The sequence below is a fragment of the Aythya marila genome (genome assembly GCF_965140915.1).
Source record: "Aythya marila genome assembly, chromosome: 8".
Lineage (NCBI taxonomy): Eukaryota > Metazoa > Chordata > Aves > Anseriformes > Anatidae > Aythya > Aythya marila.
In genome coordinates, this window is record NC_139049.1 from 9,104,422 (window position 1) to 9,123,473 (window position 19,052).

At 46.4% G+C, this 19,052-nt stretch overlaps 1 protein-coding gene across 1 annotated transcript; it reads right to left on the minus strand.

The window, feature by feature from the left end:
- Positions 1 to 15,447: 15,447 nt before the first annotated feature.
- On the minus strand, positions 15,448 to 18,242 carry LOC309880939 (regulator of G-protein signaling 2-like). Its single transcript, XM_082766410.1, has 5 exons — positions 18,118 to 18,242; positions 17,917 to 18,018; positions 17,752 to 17,813; positions 16,844 to 17,010; positions 15,448 to 16,416 (listed from the first exon to the last, which is right to left on the minus strand). Exons 1-5 carry the CDS (start codon positions 18,228 to 18,230, stop codon positions 16,222 to 16,224), a joined length of 639 nt encoding a protein of 212 aa, XP_082622536.1. The 5' UTR covers positions 18,231 to 18,242; the 3' UTR covers positions 15,448 to 16,221.
- Positions 18,243 to 19,052: the final 810 nt, after the last annotated feature.

Below are 19,052 nucleotides of genomic sequence, written 5' to 3' on the forward strand. Positions count from 1 at the left end.
TGCAGTCTCCCGGACATTTGGAAGTTTTATTTCAGTATTTGTTTTGCAACCACAGGTGTTGTAAGAAGAAAATTGAATTTGTCATGTTAAGCCACAGCTCCAACAGCTGTGAGCTCTTGGACAAGGAAAGGAGATTTCAGGAGCTAGAAGTGCTGCCTGAGGACAACGTAGTTTTAATCTGTGTGCAGCTCTAAATCAGAAAGACCTAGCCCTGCTTAAAGCAAAATCTCAAGTCTTAAACTTTCACTTTTCATTTTTCCTTGCTGAAACCTTGTCAAATAATCTCACTACAGCGTATTACTAAATACCCGCTTAATTAATGTGCCACGATTGATTGCTGCCACTGCTATGGCAGCAGCTAAGAGTTGTTTCCTAACCACCCGACTTTTACTGCTCTGCTTAGGAAGCTGTGTCACGAGGCAGTGTAAGTGACACCGCGCTGACATCTGTGGCAGTGCATGATGACATTTCTGAATGAATCAAAAGGGAAGGGCAAATTTCAATATGTATATCCTGGTGTGCAGCAGTGACTGATATGGAAAATATTAAGAAGCGGCATAATGAGTGGTGTAAGTGGGAGTGCTGTGTGTACGTGGGACTAAAAAAAAAAAAAAAAAAAAGCTTCATGCTGTCTGACAGTTGTTTGAATAAATCTTAAATCTACAGAGCGAGGGCTGCACCTTCCTGGGCTGACTGATATGAAAAGAAAAATCAAACAAGCAGAGAACATCAGGTTTCTTTTCTTAAACTCGGTACATTTTTTTTGGTTTTGTTCAGTGCAATGTGTGAGCAGCAAAGGGTGCACCTCTTTGTGGTAGAGACGGGAGGATGGGGAATGGATGTGAGTCTTTGCTCCTGCTGACTATGAGCGTGGGAACGTGCACAGACTCGGCACATAAACACTGTCCCAGCACAGGCTGGTGCACTGGGATGTGTGTGAGGCGTAATTAGCTGCCGGGTGGTTGTTAATAATGTTGTCGTGGCTCACAGCATGAGAGGTCATCCAAGACAACTCTGCGGGTCAGACTCTGGGTGTGTTGCAGACAGCTCCTGTGAGAACCGCACGTGCAGGTTTATCACCGTGTGCTATCGAGTATTTGAGAGCTTTGAGTCACTTCTTAGCATTTTCTCAATCAATTAAGTGGCTGAAAGTGAGGAGCAGTTTTGCCACCACGTCCTGCCTCACCGTGCGCTCTCACCACAGCACATGCACAAAAGCCACCGCTTGTGACTTTGGGATTTAGGGAGCCAGCTCACTCTCGGCTGCAGAGATGCCAGAGCCAGCATCCCGCTGAGGGTGAGAATGTGTGGGTGAGAGGGTAGGATTGCAACACCCTAAATATAGATGGGAAGTGCCCAGCCCAAGTCTCTGTGGGACCGCATTCCAGCCCCTGACAGCAAGGCACAATTCTCAGACCTCGCTTTGGCAGCACAGTGCTGCTTTTACCTCTTTCTCAGGTAACACAACCCTAAAATAAAAGCTAGGAAAGCTTTCATGGGGATGTGTGCATGGCTGTCTGTGCTGTTAAACAAGCTCATCCTAAGGTCTTCCAGTATGAGTGCAGACAGAGAACTTCTAATACCTTAGATTTTTTACCATTTGTGAGGAGCTGCGTTTTGCCCTTCCTTAGCTGCTCAATTCAGCACCAGCTGTCAGCACTATCTCTGTGTGTTTACAGGAGTGTGAAAGACAGATAAAACACGCTGCTCTTGAGCCCTAATTACAACCTCAGCAAAAGCCTTACGAAGCTTTTAAGCTCTGCTTCAGCCCTTCTTGGTTTCCAGATCTGCTCAGTCAGCCGAACCCCTGGTCTCAGCACCTAAGGGTGCTCTGCTCCAGCCTTTGAGCTGGGAGCAGCAACAGCCTCTGCAGGCTTTTGGGATGCCCCCAACACACCAAGTCCCTGTGGTTTTGCCCACTGCCAGTCAGAGGGGGTGAGAGAAGGGCACAAATGTCTGCCTGTTGCCTTTCACACCCCTCTCTGGGTAGCATCAGGGTACCCAAAGCCCAGAGCTCCAGTATTGAGGAGCCTCCTCATGCCAGTGGCTGGGAGCAGGGCATTATTGTGGGGCCAAAGGGGGCAAACACAACGTGATCCCTCTCCTTGCATGCCCAGCTGCAAACCGCTGCTTGGAGATTTCTCACAAGTGAGCTATCAGCTCAGATAACCACGCAGACCAACATTGCTTTTGCTCTAGTGAGTCAGACGTTAAAGCTGCTGATACTTTCGGCCCCTGTACGATCCGCAGAGGCACAGCAGAATGTGCGAGGACGTGCTCCTGCTTGTTTGCTTTCATCTGCCGCCTGGCAAGAGTAGCTGGGTGCCAGGCGCTTCCCGGAGCGCAAGAAGCAGGGAGGGCTTTTGTAAATTTATTTGCTATTTCTTTCCTTCTCTGCACTATTTGTCAAGCCATGAGCAGAACCCTCGGCCACCTTTTTTTTTTTTTCTTTTTTTCTCAGCTTGAAGCATTAACCCTACTCCAAGCTGACGGCAAAGTTGTTCCAAGGACCGATCTGAGGGAAATGAGTGTGACTTGGGTTTCGCAATCTGGGTCTTTCTGCCTGTGTTCCCATTCCCATGGGCTTTGCTGTGGGAAGTTCTTTGAAAGGGAAAGTTGTAAGACACAGTGCAGTAATGGGATTTTCCTTAAAGGGCTTGCTACTGTGCTCAGCAGGATCCCGGTGAAGCCACATCCCTTTGAAAGCCATATTGAAGGGGATATCTGGGGACTTTGTACGTTTCTTCATTTTCCATTTCCTCCCAGGAATGTACGGCAATAAAATAAGGCCTAGTGTTAGGAAATTGCTCTGGAGTTAACTCTGTTTAAAATTTAAAGAGATTCATGAACATCTCCGTTACTGGAAACTTGTTTCAAATGAGAATCCATTTTAGCTTAATGTAATTCCCCAAATGGCCTAAACTAGGAAAAAGCTGTGTACCCAAGCTGGAACATTTCTATCCTGGACCGGGTACTGTGGAATATTTTATTCCACATTAACTATTCCAGCAAATTCTCCTGCGAGGAAAATGCTTAATGGAGCTGCGGAAAGAATTAAAACCTTTTATTTTCCAGTAAACTGAAGCATCACTGTAACCTCATTGAATCACTTAATATTTTCCCAGACATAAGAATCAGGAGGGATATTTTTGAACAGAAAAGTCAAAATTTGTTAGACTGACATTTGCAGATGCCAGTCTTTGTACCAACCATCCCGCTTTTTGCAAAACCTTATGCTCTATTTCAATCAGAATTGTCTTCAGAGTGTCAGGCCTGGTTTTGGTTTGAGAAGCAAGAAAGATTTATCAATAACTTCCCTTTTTATAACAAAAATATGCCAAATTTATTGTATGAGAGTCAAGTTCAAGCCAGGGTGTATTTCCTCATTTGTATCCCCTAAATCTAGGCTTCTTCACACAATGAGGTGTCTCATCTTGCGTCCCCATGCACCCAAGCAGTATCCTGGTGGCTGGAAGACCTCAGTTCAACTGCTCACCGAACCGCTAGTGCTGGATGCAGTCCCAATTTTTCAGGCAGCCCTTCTCAGCAAACACTGTTTTCATGAGGCAAGGACAGAAAACTGCACAGCTGGAAAGCTGATGCTTATTACTTTTGCCTGTTCTTGTGGCTTTCCTGCCACCTGGTATTGAATTTCTTTGATTTCCATGTCATACCAATTTCAGTTCAGGAAAACAGTCCTCCTCGTTGCCTTTTGATGCACCAAATCCAGACCAGGCCTCAGCCCGAGAACTGAGCAAGGACGAGGTTGATGCTTCTGTGGCCGATTGTTTGGTTTCAATTTCAGCCTTATCTTAAAGGCTGAACTTGAGAGGAATGTCTGTCTATTCCAAACGCGTGTTTCATATATATCTTATGCTAACATTAGCAGGTATCTGTATTTTAAATAGTCATTTAACTTCTAAGCACTAGCTCCCTTTGCACTGGATCTGGATCAATAATTTGGATCTATTATATAAGTATCATCACATCGGATATATAGTCAGAAAGAAAATTCACTGTAGCCACTTACAGAGTGCACAGGAATCTTGTACCTCACTGTGGTGTATTTTGGGTCTAAACCCAGAGCTGTACCACTTAACTTTCTGTATCAGCAGTAATGAGGGCCATTTTTGAAGCTAAGACTTAAGACAGAGTTGCAGGTGTTTGGAGGGCTTAGTCCCAGCCCTGAAAAGGAGCTGGGCGGTGCCACTGCAGTGTCACCTGCCAGGGCTGGTGCTGGCCGAGTGTCCAGCGTCTGCTGGATTTCAGAAAAACCCAGCCTGTAAAGGTTAATCGGAAACGTCAGTGCTGGCTGCACAAGGAGTTTTTTTTGGAAAACATGCGCTGGATGATCCCCAGGGAGGAGAGTGGCTGCTCTCAAGAAGGTCAATGAAAATAAAGTTGTGCTGGCAGTGCGAGATGAGACGTGCCCATCAGTAACTGGCAAATGTTTGGTGGCACAGAAAAGCTGCATTTCAGAGCTGTTTCCAACCAGAAATGGAGCTCCAAGATCATCTCACAGTTGCTTTCTATCCCTCTGATCATCTTGTATTGACCAAGGACATATCTGTTTCTCTGTATTTGCAAAAATATGACATGGAGAAAAAAAGACATTTGATACAGCTGACTTCATTTTCTCTTGCCAAGGAGAAAATATGGGTGAAAAGGATTCCCTGGGTTTTGCAAGGCAAATTCAGGGAATATCTTCGCAAGCTAGGGCAGTAAATAGAAACAGTAGTTGTGGAATCAGAGAAGACTGCAAGAATAGAAATAATTATCTGCGTGCATCAGGGCTTGGGAAAGGGGAAAGACCTCCTGCTTCAACTTACCCCCATCCCCTGGTGTTCCTAAAACTGCAGCAGGGCTCAATCACGGGGCTTCCTTGCTGCAGCCTAGCAGAACAGTGAGTTATGTACCCTCTGCCTGTTTGGGAGAGAGCAATTTAGGAGGTGTGGGTTATTTGGAAGCATATATATACTCTAAATACATTTTCTATGAAGCTTTAGCAAGTTTTAGGTGAATGTTCAAGCAAGAACTGTTAAAATTCTTGCTTTAATCAGAATTTGTTTGGCCTTAGTCAAACTGTGATTCTGGATACTGCAGAAGATACCTTGCAGTCAGTAATAACAATAGCTTCAGCTGCTGTGGCTGAGTTGTGCCTGTTTCCAGTAAATCATTCTCTCCATTACAGGTAGTGCATGGCAGGGACAGAATATTTATAAACTACACAGTAAGAAATAAGCATCAACAAGCAAAATTAGAAGTAACATTCATCTCAAATATACTGAATTATTGATGATGTCAGTCCGATTTTATCTAGTTTAGGCAAATATCACTGCTTGGTGGTATCAAAATGTTGTTGAAAATGGCAAATTCAGGTGGTTACCTTAATCACCAGTAAAACTGATTTCTGGCAATGGATCTGTAGCAAGGTGTTATTCAATCTGATATTTGCCTTGTAAAAATCTCTACAGGAGTTTTAAAGTGTATTTCCTTGTTCCATAACAGCATGGGTTTTGCTTATACTGGAAACTGCACTCATCACCAGAAAGCCACTGAATACATGAAAATGTACTGCTGGAAGGTATGAATTTGCATTGGTGCTTTCCTGGCTGTATTTGGAAATCAACTGAGCTGCTTTGGGAAAATGATGATGCTGTGCCGCTTTGTCCATTTACACTTTTACCCACTTGCATTAAGCCAGTGACTCATAGCAGGACACATAGCCAATGTGCTAAAATTATTTTTAGGCTGTATTTGAACCTTGAACCTCCCAACAAGGCTGAGCAGCGTCAGTAGGTGTTCAGGTGATCTGTAACATGAATTCATTCATTGGGTCTTAAACCAGCCAACAAGCTTTTTCTGAGAACCAACCCAAGGTGTCCCCTCCCTATTAAGGCATCACCGCACTCCCAGCTTTGCTGCTGATATCCACCACGGGGACGTTGCTCCCGCAGTCTTTGAACATCTCCATGTGCTGTTACATGACCGGTCTGGTCAGGTTTTCGAGGAAGGAGGGGCAGAAAATCAGCAGTGCCGTTTCCAGATTAATTGCATTCCTTACAGAAGGCTGGTGATGTGCCCAAGGAGGAGCGCAAAGGGAAGAGTATGACAGAGCGGTGATGAGGGGTGTGAACCTGAAGGTCGGTCACCCCACCTTCCTGCCTGTCTGGCTGTGTACTCACCAGAGGGAGAGCAAAGGCTCTCTGCTTCAAAACACAGCCCAGGCTTCAAACAGCCTTCCCCTGAAGGCTCCTTTGGCTGAGGGGAAGGGACAAGGACCCTGCCCCTCACCCATGGTCAGTATGTTAACGCTGTTCCCAGCTGATTCAGGCAGGACCCCTCTTTGAGCAATCTGAATAGTTTCCCAAAATAGCTGTTTCTTGAGGCAACCTGGTGCAGCAAGGTTGCCTGCACCCTGCCATGGTCCTGCAGCCATAGCTGGTGCAGCCCACTGAAAGCCAATATATTTTACTCAGCAGAGGGTTTGTTTTTTCTGTTTTGTTTTGTTTTGTTTTCAAGAAGCAGGGCAGAATGTGCTTGGTTTTTAAGCAGTGACCTGGGACAGAGAGGGAAAGGATGTGTTTCCGTACCCAGATGTGCTGCCGTTCCAGCTCTGTCTTTTCACAAATCTTAGTGTCACACCAGGTGACCCCGAAGTTCTGTTTTTCAAAGGGAGAGCAGATCAAAGAAGCCTGTCTTTTCACAAGTTTTGTTGTTGGCAGGAGGAAGGAAATTTCAGCTGTATGGACAGCACAGCTCATGATACTGCAAAGGATTTGTCAGCATTGGGGCCACAGATGCTGCAGACTGATTCAAACTGCATTTTAATGACCTGCTAGGGTTCTCTGGCAGTACCAGCAGATGGACAGACTGCTCAGCACAGCCTGCAAAGTGCACCCAAGGTGCTGGGTAAAGGCTGGGAGGTTGATGTGGCTGGAGGCTGCAATGGTCTGGGCAGTGTCCTCCCACCAGAAGGTTCCTCTCTTCCCATAACCTTCCAGAGGCTGGGTGTCTGGACAGTCAGGTGGACCAGCCAGCTGATCCCATGGAAAGAAGAAAAACTTCCTGCCAGATCTGCTTGCTCATTCAGCTGCGCAGCAGCTGCACAGTTGCTAAATCAGATGCAAGGACAGTGAGGGACGTGCAGGGAGCAGGGATGGGGAGGGAGCTCTTCCCAATAAGGCAGCTGCTGCTGGTACGTCATGCTGCAGCGTAACGTGCGAACCATATCCTTAGTCCTTCTGAGCAAAATTCCCTGAATCTGTGCTGGTAGCAATACGCAAGTTCAACCATTGGAAAGCTCACGTGGGAATGCTGATGCTGTCCCAAAGCATATCCTGTGCAGTGTCACTCACTGAATGTGGCGGGGGAATTGGGAAGGATGTGACAAAACAGCTGTCATCCAGCTGGGGATGTTGCTCAAGGTCCTTTGATACACATGTTGACATCATGCTGAGATTCTAAAAAAAAAAAAAAAAGAAGAAAAAACTTAAATGTGGCTGGTTTTGGTAAACTGCTACTAAAATAATTCTGTGTATCCTTTTGTGGTTATATGCAAGTGGCTTATTCCAGGAATAAGCAATTGGCCACATTAGCTCCCACAAGTGCAAACTACATTTTGTTGCCAGTAAGGCAGCAAAACAGCTTCATTGTTTCTTTCCTTGTGGCGTGCAAATGTTGATGCTCTGCCAGCACCCTTGATCTGAAGGGGGATTCCTATCTGCTGGTGATCTGCTGTCAGCTGCCCCCATGCTTCCTGAGTGCCAATTCATCCGTGCTCCTCTGTTCTTTGTGGTGCTAAAGCCTCGTGCAAACCCTGCAGCTGGCATTGTTCTTTGCCTGTAAAAAGAACTTTGCTCCCCTTGTATTTCTTAGTGGTGGTGTTTGTAGTTTTATGTTTTGTTCTGGTAGCATCGACACCATCGTCCTCCCGCTACCAGGACGAGCACCTGCCTGCGCCCAGCCCGCCCTGCAGGGCAGCAGCAGGGCGATGCTCCGCCAACCTGCGCTTACTCAGAGGAGCTGCTGCTGTCTTTGGACGTTATTTCCTGACTCGCCTTCTTGTTAATGACTGCCAACGTCGTTAGTCACTTACTATTTCCTAGTGGAAAATATGCTGGTCTGTATATTGTAACCCTTCCCCTTCAAGTCTGCATTGATCCTACTCATTCACATACTGACAGGAATGAGCCCCCCCACCCGGGGATGAAACCCCAGTGTAGCAGTGGTTCACAGGGCTGAAGCAATGTTTGTAGGGTTTGTTCCCCTCACTGGTGCCCAGCCAGCCCCACAATGTCCTTCCTGGCTTCACCTGCCTTGCGTCCACCCTGACACAAAGGCCCTGCTGGTGTGGGCAAGCCACAGCCCATGCCAGGGGCTCTCCTCTCTCATCTCGCCAATCCCCATGCTCCTGTCATGGGGCTGGAATCATGTTTTGGTCCAGAAAGCCCCCAGGGACTGCTGAAATGGTGTTTCAGGGAGTCACCCCTCTCTGAGGTGTCTAGGTGCTACTTTTGGGAGCCTGTTGTTACAGTCCAGTCACAGGCACACTCCCTGCTTTGCTGCGCCAGCCATGCAGCACTACCTGAGGTCTGCTGGGTGCTCTGGGGTGGTCTAATTGCTCTGCCCAAAGCTGCAGATCTCTGATATTTCCTAAAATATCATTCTGTCTCTTAACCAAGTCCTTATCTCCCTTGTGGGAAGAAGGGCCCTGTCGTGGAGGCACCCATGACTGAATGCGAAGCAGGGCCAGGCCGATGTGAGGCCACAGGGGCTGACAGAAACTGCTGACAGAGAACCACTGCATGTGCTACGGTGCCCAGTGGAGCTGGTTGAGAAATGAGTTTCCTTGCATTTCAGCTGTGAAGAGGCAAGGCAGTTAAGAGTCACTTTCAGTAGGTTCCCCTGTATCTAGCAGCCTTGGGAAAAACATACGGGGAGATTTGCTAAAGCTCCTGTGTGTGGTATAGGTGCCTTTTCTGGGAGCTGAAGCACATCTGCGTGGCAAGAGACAAATGACCTTTCAGCATGCAGGCTGCTTATTCCAGAGTACAGTATTTTTATTATTATTTATTATTATTATGTCAGTGTAGTTTGTTGGTTTTGTAAGGAAACATACAAGAAGAGAAATAGTTTACAAGTGTCTGTGCTCCAGAACACCACACTTCATAAAAACTGTGCACTCTCATCTCCTCAGAGCCAAACAGCTTCAAGACATTATTAAGCAAATGTGACATTTTAGACAGGGATACTTTTTCAGAGAATAAATACTTGGATGCAGGGAGAGGGGTGCTAAAAAGAGAAAAGAGGTTGGCTAGAAAGGAGGGCTGGTGCTCTTCAAGCCATTTCAGACTCTCTACACACGTAGCTTAAGTGCTGATCTCTGGAAAGATGATCTATTTGTCTTCTAGGTGTTAAATATCCCAATTCCGCTGCCCTGTTCCATGGTTCTGTGTGAAGACCCACGCTTGGTGACCCCTGCTAGCTTCAGGAAGATCCCTGGGGCAGAGGGAGACTCAGTTCAGCTGGGAGCTGTCCTAGGGTAAGTATCATTCTTCACTGCTTTCCAAACCTGCCTGCTGGCAATCGTGCTGCTCCAGAGCTCACTTAGCACAATCCCTTATCTTGGTTCACTGCACCAGCAGACCCTGCAGGCAGCTCTGAGGCACAGAGCACATTTAACACAGCAAGACCTGCAGAGGCCTTCTTAACCTTTGGGAAATTGCTCTGAAAAAGCTCTGCCAGATGGATTCTTCCAGTTATTGGAAAGGTTTCACTTCCATGGTTGTCACAAATAGCTGCCAAGGATTCCAGCTTCTCAGCTTTAATAAAGCATACACACTGCTGTGGGGCTTGGGGGTAACTGAAGCATTTCTACAGTACCTCTTGCTGCTGTAGCTTCTACCAGGATCAGGAGTCTGGGCCCAACAAATAGTTAGCAAATATTAATTGTAGGAAAATTGAAAGGGTGACAGTATATATTGCTGCTTCGGTGCTAGCAAAAGGCACGTCCTCTATTCCTTCCTCACTGACTTATGGACAGAGCCATATGAATGCAGATCTGGGTCCTGGCCCAGTGAGTTCTCCAGAGTGATAGATTTGGCCCTTATCTGTAAGTGGCTCTCCAGGGACAGAATCTATCTGTGAGAATTTGAAATTAAAACAAATTTGGTCTCTTTGTGTTAAGATAAACTGATTTATTCACACAGCTGGCTCTGAAGAGTGCCTTGTTTTTTCCTGTATAAAAATTAAGCCAAGAGGCTTTATCGGGAAAATTCTGTGCATATTCAATAGCTCCTGATGTGCTTATACAGGCACCATTAGCCTGTTGAAACAAGTGTTATCCCTCCAGCAGTATGAAGATGCAGCCAGTTGGATCGTGTAACTACGTAACTCCACCCTTCCAACCAAACAGCTCTTTTACCACCTAATCCTAAGGTCACAACTGTTTTTTTCCTCAGCTCTCAACCATGACCCATTTATGCTGCAGATTTTACTTGGCACTTCCACCTGGAAGAGCCAAGCTGCACTGCTGCAGCATGAGCTGTGCTCTCCCTGTGGGAATGGAAGGATCCTGTTCCCAACCCCTTGTATTCCTGCTGAGAATACAAGGTGCAAAAGCAATCCTTCAGGCCACTGATGGCACTGAGTGCAGCTGGAGGAGCCCTGGCCTTCCTGGCTGTCATTTCTCTCCTTGCTCAGACTCCTGGTCCCAGCCTTGGAGTGGGTATCAGGCAGTGTAAACAGCAGGAATCAGACGCAGCCAAATCGGGAGACAGCTCAGCTCTGCAAACAGACGCATGAAGCCTGGGTGGACGCCAGGGCGGGCAGCCACACACGACAGATAATCTCCGTGACGCAACGCGAAGCCCGCTGGAAGCAGGAGGACCTCCGAGCTCCATGAGTCTGCAGTTGCCACAGCCCTGTCCTGCTGCAGGACTGCTCTGACACCTCCCGAGCTCAGTCTCAGCAGCAGCCCTCATCTCTGGCAGGTCCAGGCAGAAGGGTTAATGCTGTCAGCCTTTACAAAACGGCTGAGCCAGGAAGGTGCTAGCCCAGTGCCTCACTGCCCCTCTGTAATACTCGTGTCCTTTCACGTCGCTGTTATTTCAATTTCCCTTTGACATCTGTGAAGGCGAAGGAGCACACCAGCTAAGTAAACAGTCTGCTCTGCTCCTAAGTGCCTTTTCCATATTGGCCAGCCGACTTTCCAAGCCCTATAAATTTTAGATTAGTACCATGTCCTCTGAAAACCCAAAGTCAGGCTCCGAGCCAGGAGGCCACAGAGCTGCTCTCTGTCTAAATCTGTAATGCAGAAACACAACTTATTCCATTAGATCTGAAGTGGGAAAATTGGCTGGGAAACACAAGTACTAATTCCTGTCAATTAGATTATCTTGAATGGGATATTTAATATTTTAATGGAACATCATGTAATTGCTGCTCATGGGTACTTTGTAGCTGTTGGAAATTCTGATCTCAGTGCTTACTCTAATGAAAGGTTGCCAACAGACACAAAGGACTCGCGTTTGAAACTCCTGCGTAGGAGAACTGTTGGGACTATTTTGCCTGCATTTCTTTGCTGGCCAGCTGTCATTTCACAGCTACAGCACTGAGGATAAAGTCAATTAGTGCATCTACAGAAATGTATGAGGCTAACCTCTGTGGGGTGTTCCTGAGGATGTTCACCACAAATCCTGCTGCAGAGACTCTGTAAAAATTCAGAGTGCTTAAAGACGGTGAGCTGATGGGACCATACAGCTAGCACAGTAACCCTCAGAAAAGACCTCCTACACAGTTGTGTCAGGGCACTGATGGCCTTAATTGTCCTTATCAGGCCCACCTGGGTCCCCCACACCTACTGCCATGGGGTGAGGGCTTAATTTAAGCTCAGCCTTGATTTCCCTACCCCTCCCTGTGTTGTAGGTGCAGCCTTGTGTCTGTCCCTCCCTCCTAGATGGATCTTGGATCTATATTGCAGGTACGTTTCTCTCCAGCCCTATTTCTGCACTGTCTGTGGTATGGACCATGGGTTGATGTTGTAGTCTTTCCAGCAGTCATCCCCATCTCCTGCTGCTCCCTGGCAGTTTGTTCCTGGCATGCGTGAGGGACACCAGCTATTGCTGGACTGGTGGGATGCGGAGAAGCCATAGGTAATGCTTTGCCACCTGAAGGAAGATGTTTGGGATGTTGTCCCAGGCTCCAAACAGTTTTTCCCCGCTTAAATCATATTAAGCCAAATTTGCAGAAATATATTTACAAACAAAAATCCCCAGACTTCTAAAGGCTGATGATTTTGTGCTGCATAAAAGTCACCAAGTTGTGAAGTCCCATCCAAGGAACCCTTCCATGAACATGCACGCATGCCTATAAAGCCCTGCAAAGCCGTCATCAGCCTCCTGTTCTCCAAATAGGATTTTGGAATTTCAAGTGGAAATGCATTTTTATTTATAGTCTTGGTACATTTTTTGACCACAATAAACAAATATAAGGAGCAACAGCAGCGCATTTCAATTTGTTTACAGGGTGGCATTGTTTTCCCATTGGCCTGGAGTGGTGAGTCAGCTTTGCTGTTTAGCTCACCCTGTTCTCAGAGGTCCTCTCCAGCCTTTGGGCCAGAGTGCACTTGCCAAGGGTCAGCTGCCTTGGCTTCTTGTTGTAAGAGATTACTTTACTTGTTTCCTTCTTGATAGCATGGAGGGCTCTCAGTCAGATAGCCCTGTGCAGAGCAAATTCTTTAAAACAGGCTGTTGCCAGATGCAGGCATTTGAAAATCATGACCTAGTTTCCTCAAATTGTCACACTGTAGTTAATATTTCCAAAAATATATATATACAATTTAAGCAGAAGCATTTATGTTCTGGTTTGGGGAATCTACAAGGGGTGCACAGGCTCAGATTGCAATTTCAGTTTTTTCTGTATAATTGTAGGGGTGAGAAATGTATCTTTTGATCTGAAAGCAGGGGAACCACTTGCCTCCAGCAACCAGAGCTGTAAGAAAAGCACAAGATATGGGGAAACTAGAGGCTAAAAAAAGAAAGTGATATATAGATAGTTGAGTCGCTTTTTGTTCGGTGTTTTTCAGTTAGGCAGGATCTCCTATCCCAACACTGGCTGTGTTAGTGGTGCATGAGCCAGCGCTGACTTCTTGGGATCAGCCAGGACTCGTGGTGCTGCTGGAGGCTGTGACAGCAGAGCTGGGGTGCCCCCCTACCACCACCCTCTGGGAGGTGTCCAGTTCTCTGCATCCTCAGCTTTTTGCAGCAAGTCCTTTCTCTAAAAAAGCGAGCTTTGTTTGCAGACTGACGTGCTCACAGCCTGTTCTCATTTGCAGCTATGGTTCCTGGAATGATGTTACCCAGAGGCATCCCTTCTCTTTATTTTATTCTGCCTGGGAGGCTGTCAACATGGCCAGGGGCTGGAGCAACTTGACAACATGATGAGAGTTTTGTTTAAAAATATATATATTAAAAAAAAAAAAAAAAATAGAACCATGCCCTGGCCTTACCTTTGCTTGCAGGATCCCAGCTCTGCTGAACCTCCCTCTGCCATTCCCAGAGCCACCTTTCCACACCAGCATCGGTGGGGAAATCAGCAGCTCATTTGTTGCTGTTGGATACTCATAGCAGGGCACCAGTTTTAACCATAGCTGCAAGGGTGCCCACAGTATGGAAGAAGCACCTCTTAAAGCAGTTGGTATGTTCGTGCTTCTCCACGAAGTGTTCATAGCAATCTTCCAGAGGTGGTAGGGCTCCCGACATGCCTGTACCAAACTTTATGATGAAGCTTACCCTGGGAGCTGGGAAAATAGGGATCTTTCTGCAAACTGATAAAGCAGTAATAGAGGTGTCCACAGATGTGTTGAGCATTTTACTGAAATTAATATTTTTTTGTAGTTGTTGATGCATCAAACCGTTGTGCTGCAAAGCGTACCCTTGAAATCAGGGCTCTCAGACTGCATGAAAACCTTCCTGGGGCCACGGCACAACTTGGCTTTTGATACCCTGATGGCATGCTCAGTGCAAGCTAAGGAGCTGCCTGCACAGACTTCAAGTTCCACGTAAACAACTCAGATATTAAGAATATACAAGAATAGCCCTCAGGCAGTGATGCCTTGCCTAGCAGCCCCACCTAATTTTCCCCTCTGGGCTTCAGGCTGTGCTATAAGTAGTTCTGGCACCTGCTGAAATTAGAAATGTTTCTTTCCCTGAAACCAGACACCAGCAATGGTTAATTACCATGATTGGCACAGGTTGATGAGGCTTTACTGAAGCCAATGAAATTTCATGGAATTATTCCTGCCCTGGCTCTGAGTCATTAGTAGGTATAATTCTGGCTATTTTTATGCTCTTCAAATTTTTTTGGATTACAAAAGCACTTGTCAGCCTCAACCTTTTTTCCTGGTTAGGTGTTGGGGGAAAGCTTTCTGTTACTGTAAAATACCGCTCAGATTTTATTTTTTTGTGTGCTTAATTGATGTAGATATAACTAATCAGAAAGTTTGGTTGTAGGAGCCAGCTCTCCACAGGTAAAACTCAGCCCTGGAAATCGGGCTGTGTTGCCTCTGTGTTTGCTGTTTTCCATGTATAGAGGCAGTATAATGTGTGTATTTGTGTATGTGTATTGCAGGGCATGTAAGAGCATATGGATGCATAAAATAGTTGCCTTCCCACAATCTTTGGGTGCACAATTAAAATAGGAAGTCCTGTAGCAAATTTTCTTGGTGTATGAAGTGGATCCCTGTAGAAGTGACTGTTGTGGGTATATATGGACCAAACAGGTAAATCTGGGACCTGAGGAGTGTGGTCAAAGCAGCTGGAGCCAGGATGTTGAGCAGCCCTTGAGCTCAGAAAGCTTGCAAATTATGGCTTACAACTGTGGGACTGTTGGAGGTAATGCTTTGGGATGTTGTCAATTAGAAAAAGTATCCATGGATGAAGGATGACCATGAACGCTCCCTGCTAAGGAGTGCTCACACAGCAGCAGTCAAGTGGTTTCATTACAGTCTTACCTCCACTGACACTGCAGAGGTTTGCAGCCTGAAAATCAAGTCCTGCTTGTAGCAGGGGTCTTGAGCAGCTGTGCTGCTGCAGCAGTTACAGGTAGCTGTGTTCCAGGGAGCATCCTTTCAGCTCCAGCAGCAATGCTGCTGCTGTTTTCTGGGTGATTTGTTGTCATCCCTACCCATGCATGCAAATTGCACTGTCCTAGAGATTATTTCCATGGGGAGGTAGCTAAAACAGGATGTGCTGAAGTTTATCTTCCCTGTTACACTTCCAGGCTCTGAGGATTTTTACTTGGCTAAAAGCAACGTGCCTGCTAGATTAAGAAGTAACAGCTTAAAAACTACCCTGGAGATCACACCCATGAGAACAGCTACTGCAGAACACCCCCTCCAGTGCCAGACCTTGTATCTGTGTGTGCGAAACAAACAACAACAGCAGCTTTGTATCAAAATAGTTTATTAAAAACAATAAGACTTCACTGAAGCTTGCTGTCCTCAAGACAGAATTATGACATTGTTGCAGAACTCAATCATAATCCACCTTTAAGTATAACACTACATAGCTCCTGTTCGCTGTGGCCAAGTTTTGCCCTCCATCTGGCTTTGTGCAGCCCTGCTGGCACAACCCAGCCCTGGATGCTCAGCTGTACAGCCTGTCCCCCTGGGAGCAGGGGGATCTCCCTTCCTCACAGCGCAGTGACAGGGGTAGCAGTGCCTACAAGTCACACACAAACCCACCGCATTTCTCTGCAACTGGTGTCAGTTTACACAACCGGTGTTAAAATACCAAGTGACTGATGACAGCAATACTGGTTGATGTTTAGGAAAAATAAATACCCAACTCGAGTTCCCAGCACTGCCCAGCTGTACAGAGCCACTTCTGTTTACAAGGAAGCCCTGTTCTGACCTGCTCTATCAACACCACAGCCGTGACAAGGACTTTACACTGCACAGCTCAGTCTGAGGCATGGAGGCACCTTTCCACTGCAGCACTCAGATAAGTGCATAGCCAGCAGCTGCCTGGCACGCTTCGGGTGCCCTCTAACAATGTCATTCTTTACCATCAGCTTTCACTGAAGTCAGTAGTTGTCCTTTTGCACCATGGAAAAGGAGACTGAGTACTCAGTACCTCAGTCTTTCAGGTCAGCTGTGGCTTGCTTCCTCAGTGACTAAAAGGCTTCTCCTTGCAAAGAGCAAGCTCATAGCTCCACAGCTCATGTCCCTTGGGCAGCTCTGGTGATAGGTGTCTTCTTGCACAGTTCCTGGTAGAACTCGGATTCCAAAAACCGGGGGTACGAGTTGTTCTCCATTAAGCTGTAAACCCTCTTCTGCGCTGCGCTGAAGCAAGTATGCGTAGCTTCTTGGATGTTCTGCGCGATTGTGTTCTTGGTTTGGAAGTCTATGTTTATCTGAAACACAAAGAAACAACATTTACTTTTGAGAACTGAATTCAAACAAGTGTAACACACCAAAAAGAATTTGACAAGTTTTCAAAAAATCCTGTTACTACAGGGTTATATTAATTTAGTTTCCTTTAAAAGTTCTTTAATGCAAAACCCAAAGTAATTCAGATGATTACTATCTTTCAGTGCTAAACTCGAGCATTACAGGTGTTCAGTGAGACTGTTGGTTTTCCCCAGCTTAGATGGGAACTCCCTGAAATGCTCTTTGTGCCATAGTCCAACTTGGTGATAAGGCAATTAGTGGTGAGTTGTATTTGTTGAGACATATATGATGCATTTCAGACAGCTGTGTCTCAAAAGGAGTTCAGAAAAATAAAGTAGGGCTAAAAAAATCATAGAACAGGGCAGTTATGTTCAAATAGGTTTTCTTTACCTCTTTGGGAGCCTCCTTCTCAATGAAGTCATTGTAGATCTTCTTTGCTTTTGATGTGAGCTTCTGGGGTGACTTGGTTTTCTTGAAGTCCTCACAGGCCAGCCAGAACTCGATGTTCTCCTCGCAGAACTCAGACTTCAGAAAGGCTCGGAAAGCAGCAAGACCATCTAGGGAAAGGAGGGGAAAAAAAATGCATCAACTAAGTATTTCAGGAATCTTGAATTTACCCATTTATCACATCTGTTCCTACCGAAACACTTTGCTCTGTTTCTTATCTGGTTCTTTCTGGGATAGCAATGAAAAGTTCGCTTTTATGTACGCAAGCAAACTAACGCCCTAACAGCTTGGCAGGCTTCAAGTTACTCATTTTTAGATAAACACACATACAAAAGCCATTTCTAGTCATTGTGCTCCCTTTTGTGATGCCTGCACGTATAAAAAATTTTTCTCTAGATAGGTTCTCCCATATTAACCTTCAGACTGGAGTAAGTATTTATGACAGGGCTACAACCCCCTGCAATACTTCTTGCAATGGAAAGGATGACTCAAAGGTTCAAAGAGCAAACAGTAATATTTCTTAGTCTCTTTCGCTTTGCTGTTGCATGCTCTTCCTTGTAGAGCTACAACAAAACCTGGAGAGCACTGAACTTTGTTGCAGAACCCTTCCCAAGTTTTAATGCGTCCGTCTTAGATAAGCAGAGAGCACAGCAAACAGCCTATGGCAAAGCCAAGCTAACAGGTACGGTTTAACTACAGAGCTTGCAGCTCCCTCTGGGAGGAGAATACTCCATGGCAGGGGAATTCCAGTGTTTTAATACTGGTTCACAAAGCAAGGTACAATCTCTTAAAGACAAGAAGTTCCCCATCATTTCAGTCTTTTAAATGCTAGAGTTTGAAGACAAACTTACATTTGTTAGCAAGGAGTTCATCAAAGGCTTCTGCCCACAGCCGAGCTTCTTCAGGGGAAGGCCTGCGGAGAACCACAGAGAACATCAGCATCTGCTCCTCAAGCTTTTTTTTTTTTAATTTTGTGCAATACTGGAGTTATTTAAGCAGAACCCGCTGTAACTTACCTGTAGTAGGCATGGTGCTTCCCCCCCTTACTGGCTTTCACGTTGCTGGAAGCAGAAGAGTTCTGCAGGAAGTAGCTCAGCCTCTTCTTCCAGTCCTTAATGCTAGGAGAAGGGAGAAGCGCCTTTAGCACCGGGGGCACCCAGCAGAGGGGTCCCAGCCTCCCCCCGCACCCCACCGCTCCCCGCCGGGGGCACACTCACATGGTGCGCTTCATGCGGCCCTTCTCCGCCTCCTCCAGCTCCCCGCGGCGCCGCCCGCCCCGCTCCGAGTGCCGCCCGCCGGGCCGCAGCGCCAGCAGCATCGCGCTCTGCATGCCCCGACTGTGCCCGCACCGCCACTGCCCTGCCGCCCGACGCGCGCCCCTCATATAGGCCCTCAGGCCACGCCCCCCGCCCCGGGCCACGCCCCTCGCGGGGGACGAGCACGCCCCCAGCCCACGCCACGCCCCTCGGGGTGGGCACGCCCCCCTCTCCTAGGCCACGCCCACCGCGGCGCGGCCCCTCCCGGCCTTTGGATGTGGACGGTCCCTTTTTTTCTTTCCCTTTTTTTCCTTTTTTCCCTTTTTTCTTCCCCTTTTTCCTTTTTTTCCCTTTTTCCCTTTTTTATTATTTCTTTTTTTTCTAATTTATTTTTTTTCCTTTTTTCTTTTTTCTTCTTTTCTTTTTTTCCTTTTTTCTTTTTCTTTTTTCTTATTTTTCTTTTGTTTTCTTTCTTCTTTTTTTCTTTTTTCTTTTTTTTTTCCTTTTTTCTTTTTTTTCTTTTTTCTTATTTTTCCTTTGTTTTCTTTTTTCTTTTTTCTTTTTTCTTATTTTTCCTTTGTTTTCTTTTTTCTTTTTTCTTTTTTCTTTTTTCTCTTTTATTGGAGGGACGAGTTTTGTGGTTTTTTTGTTTTTGTTTTTGTTTTTTTTAAGGGAATTTTTCAAGGAAATGCAGTGCATATCCCACAGGCTAAACAAGCAAACGGGAAAGCAAGAGACAAGGGTCCGCCCTCACCACACCGCAGGATGGCCGTGTGTTTGGGGTGCCGCTTTCCATTCCCCACAGCCTGCCGCCCCTAAATCGGCTCTGCCGCCCCGTGCAGCGTCCAGCATCCCCATCCCGTCCTGCAGCCCCTCTCTGCAGCCCCTCCCCATCC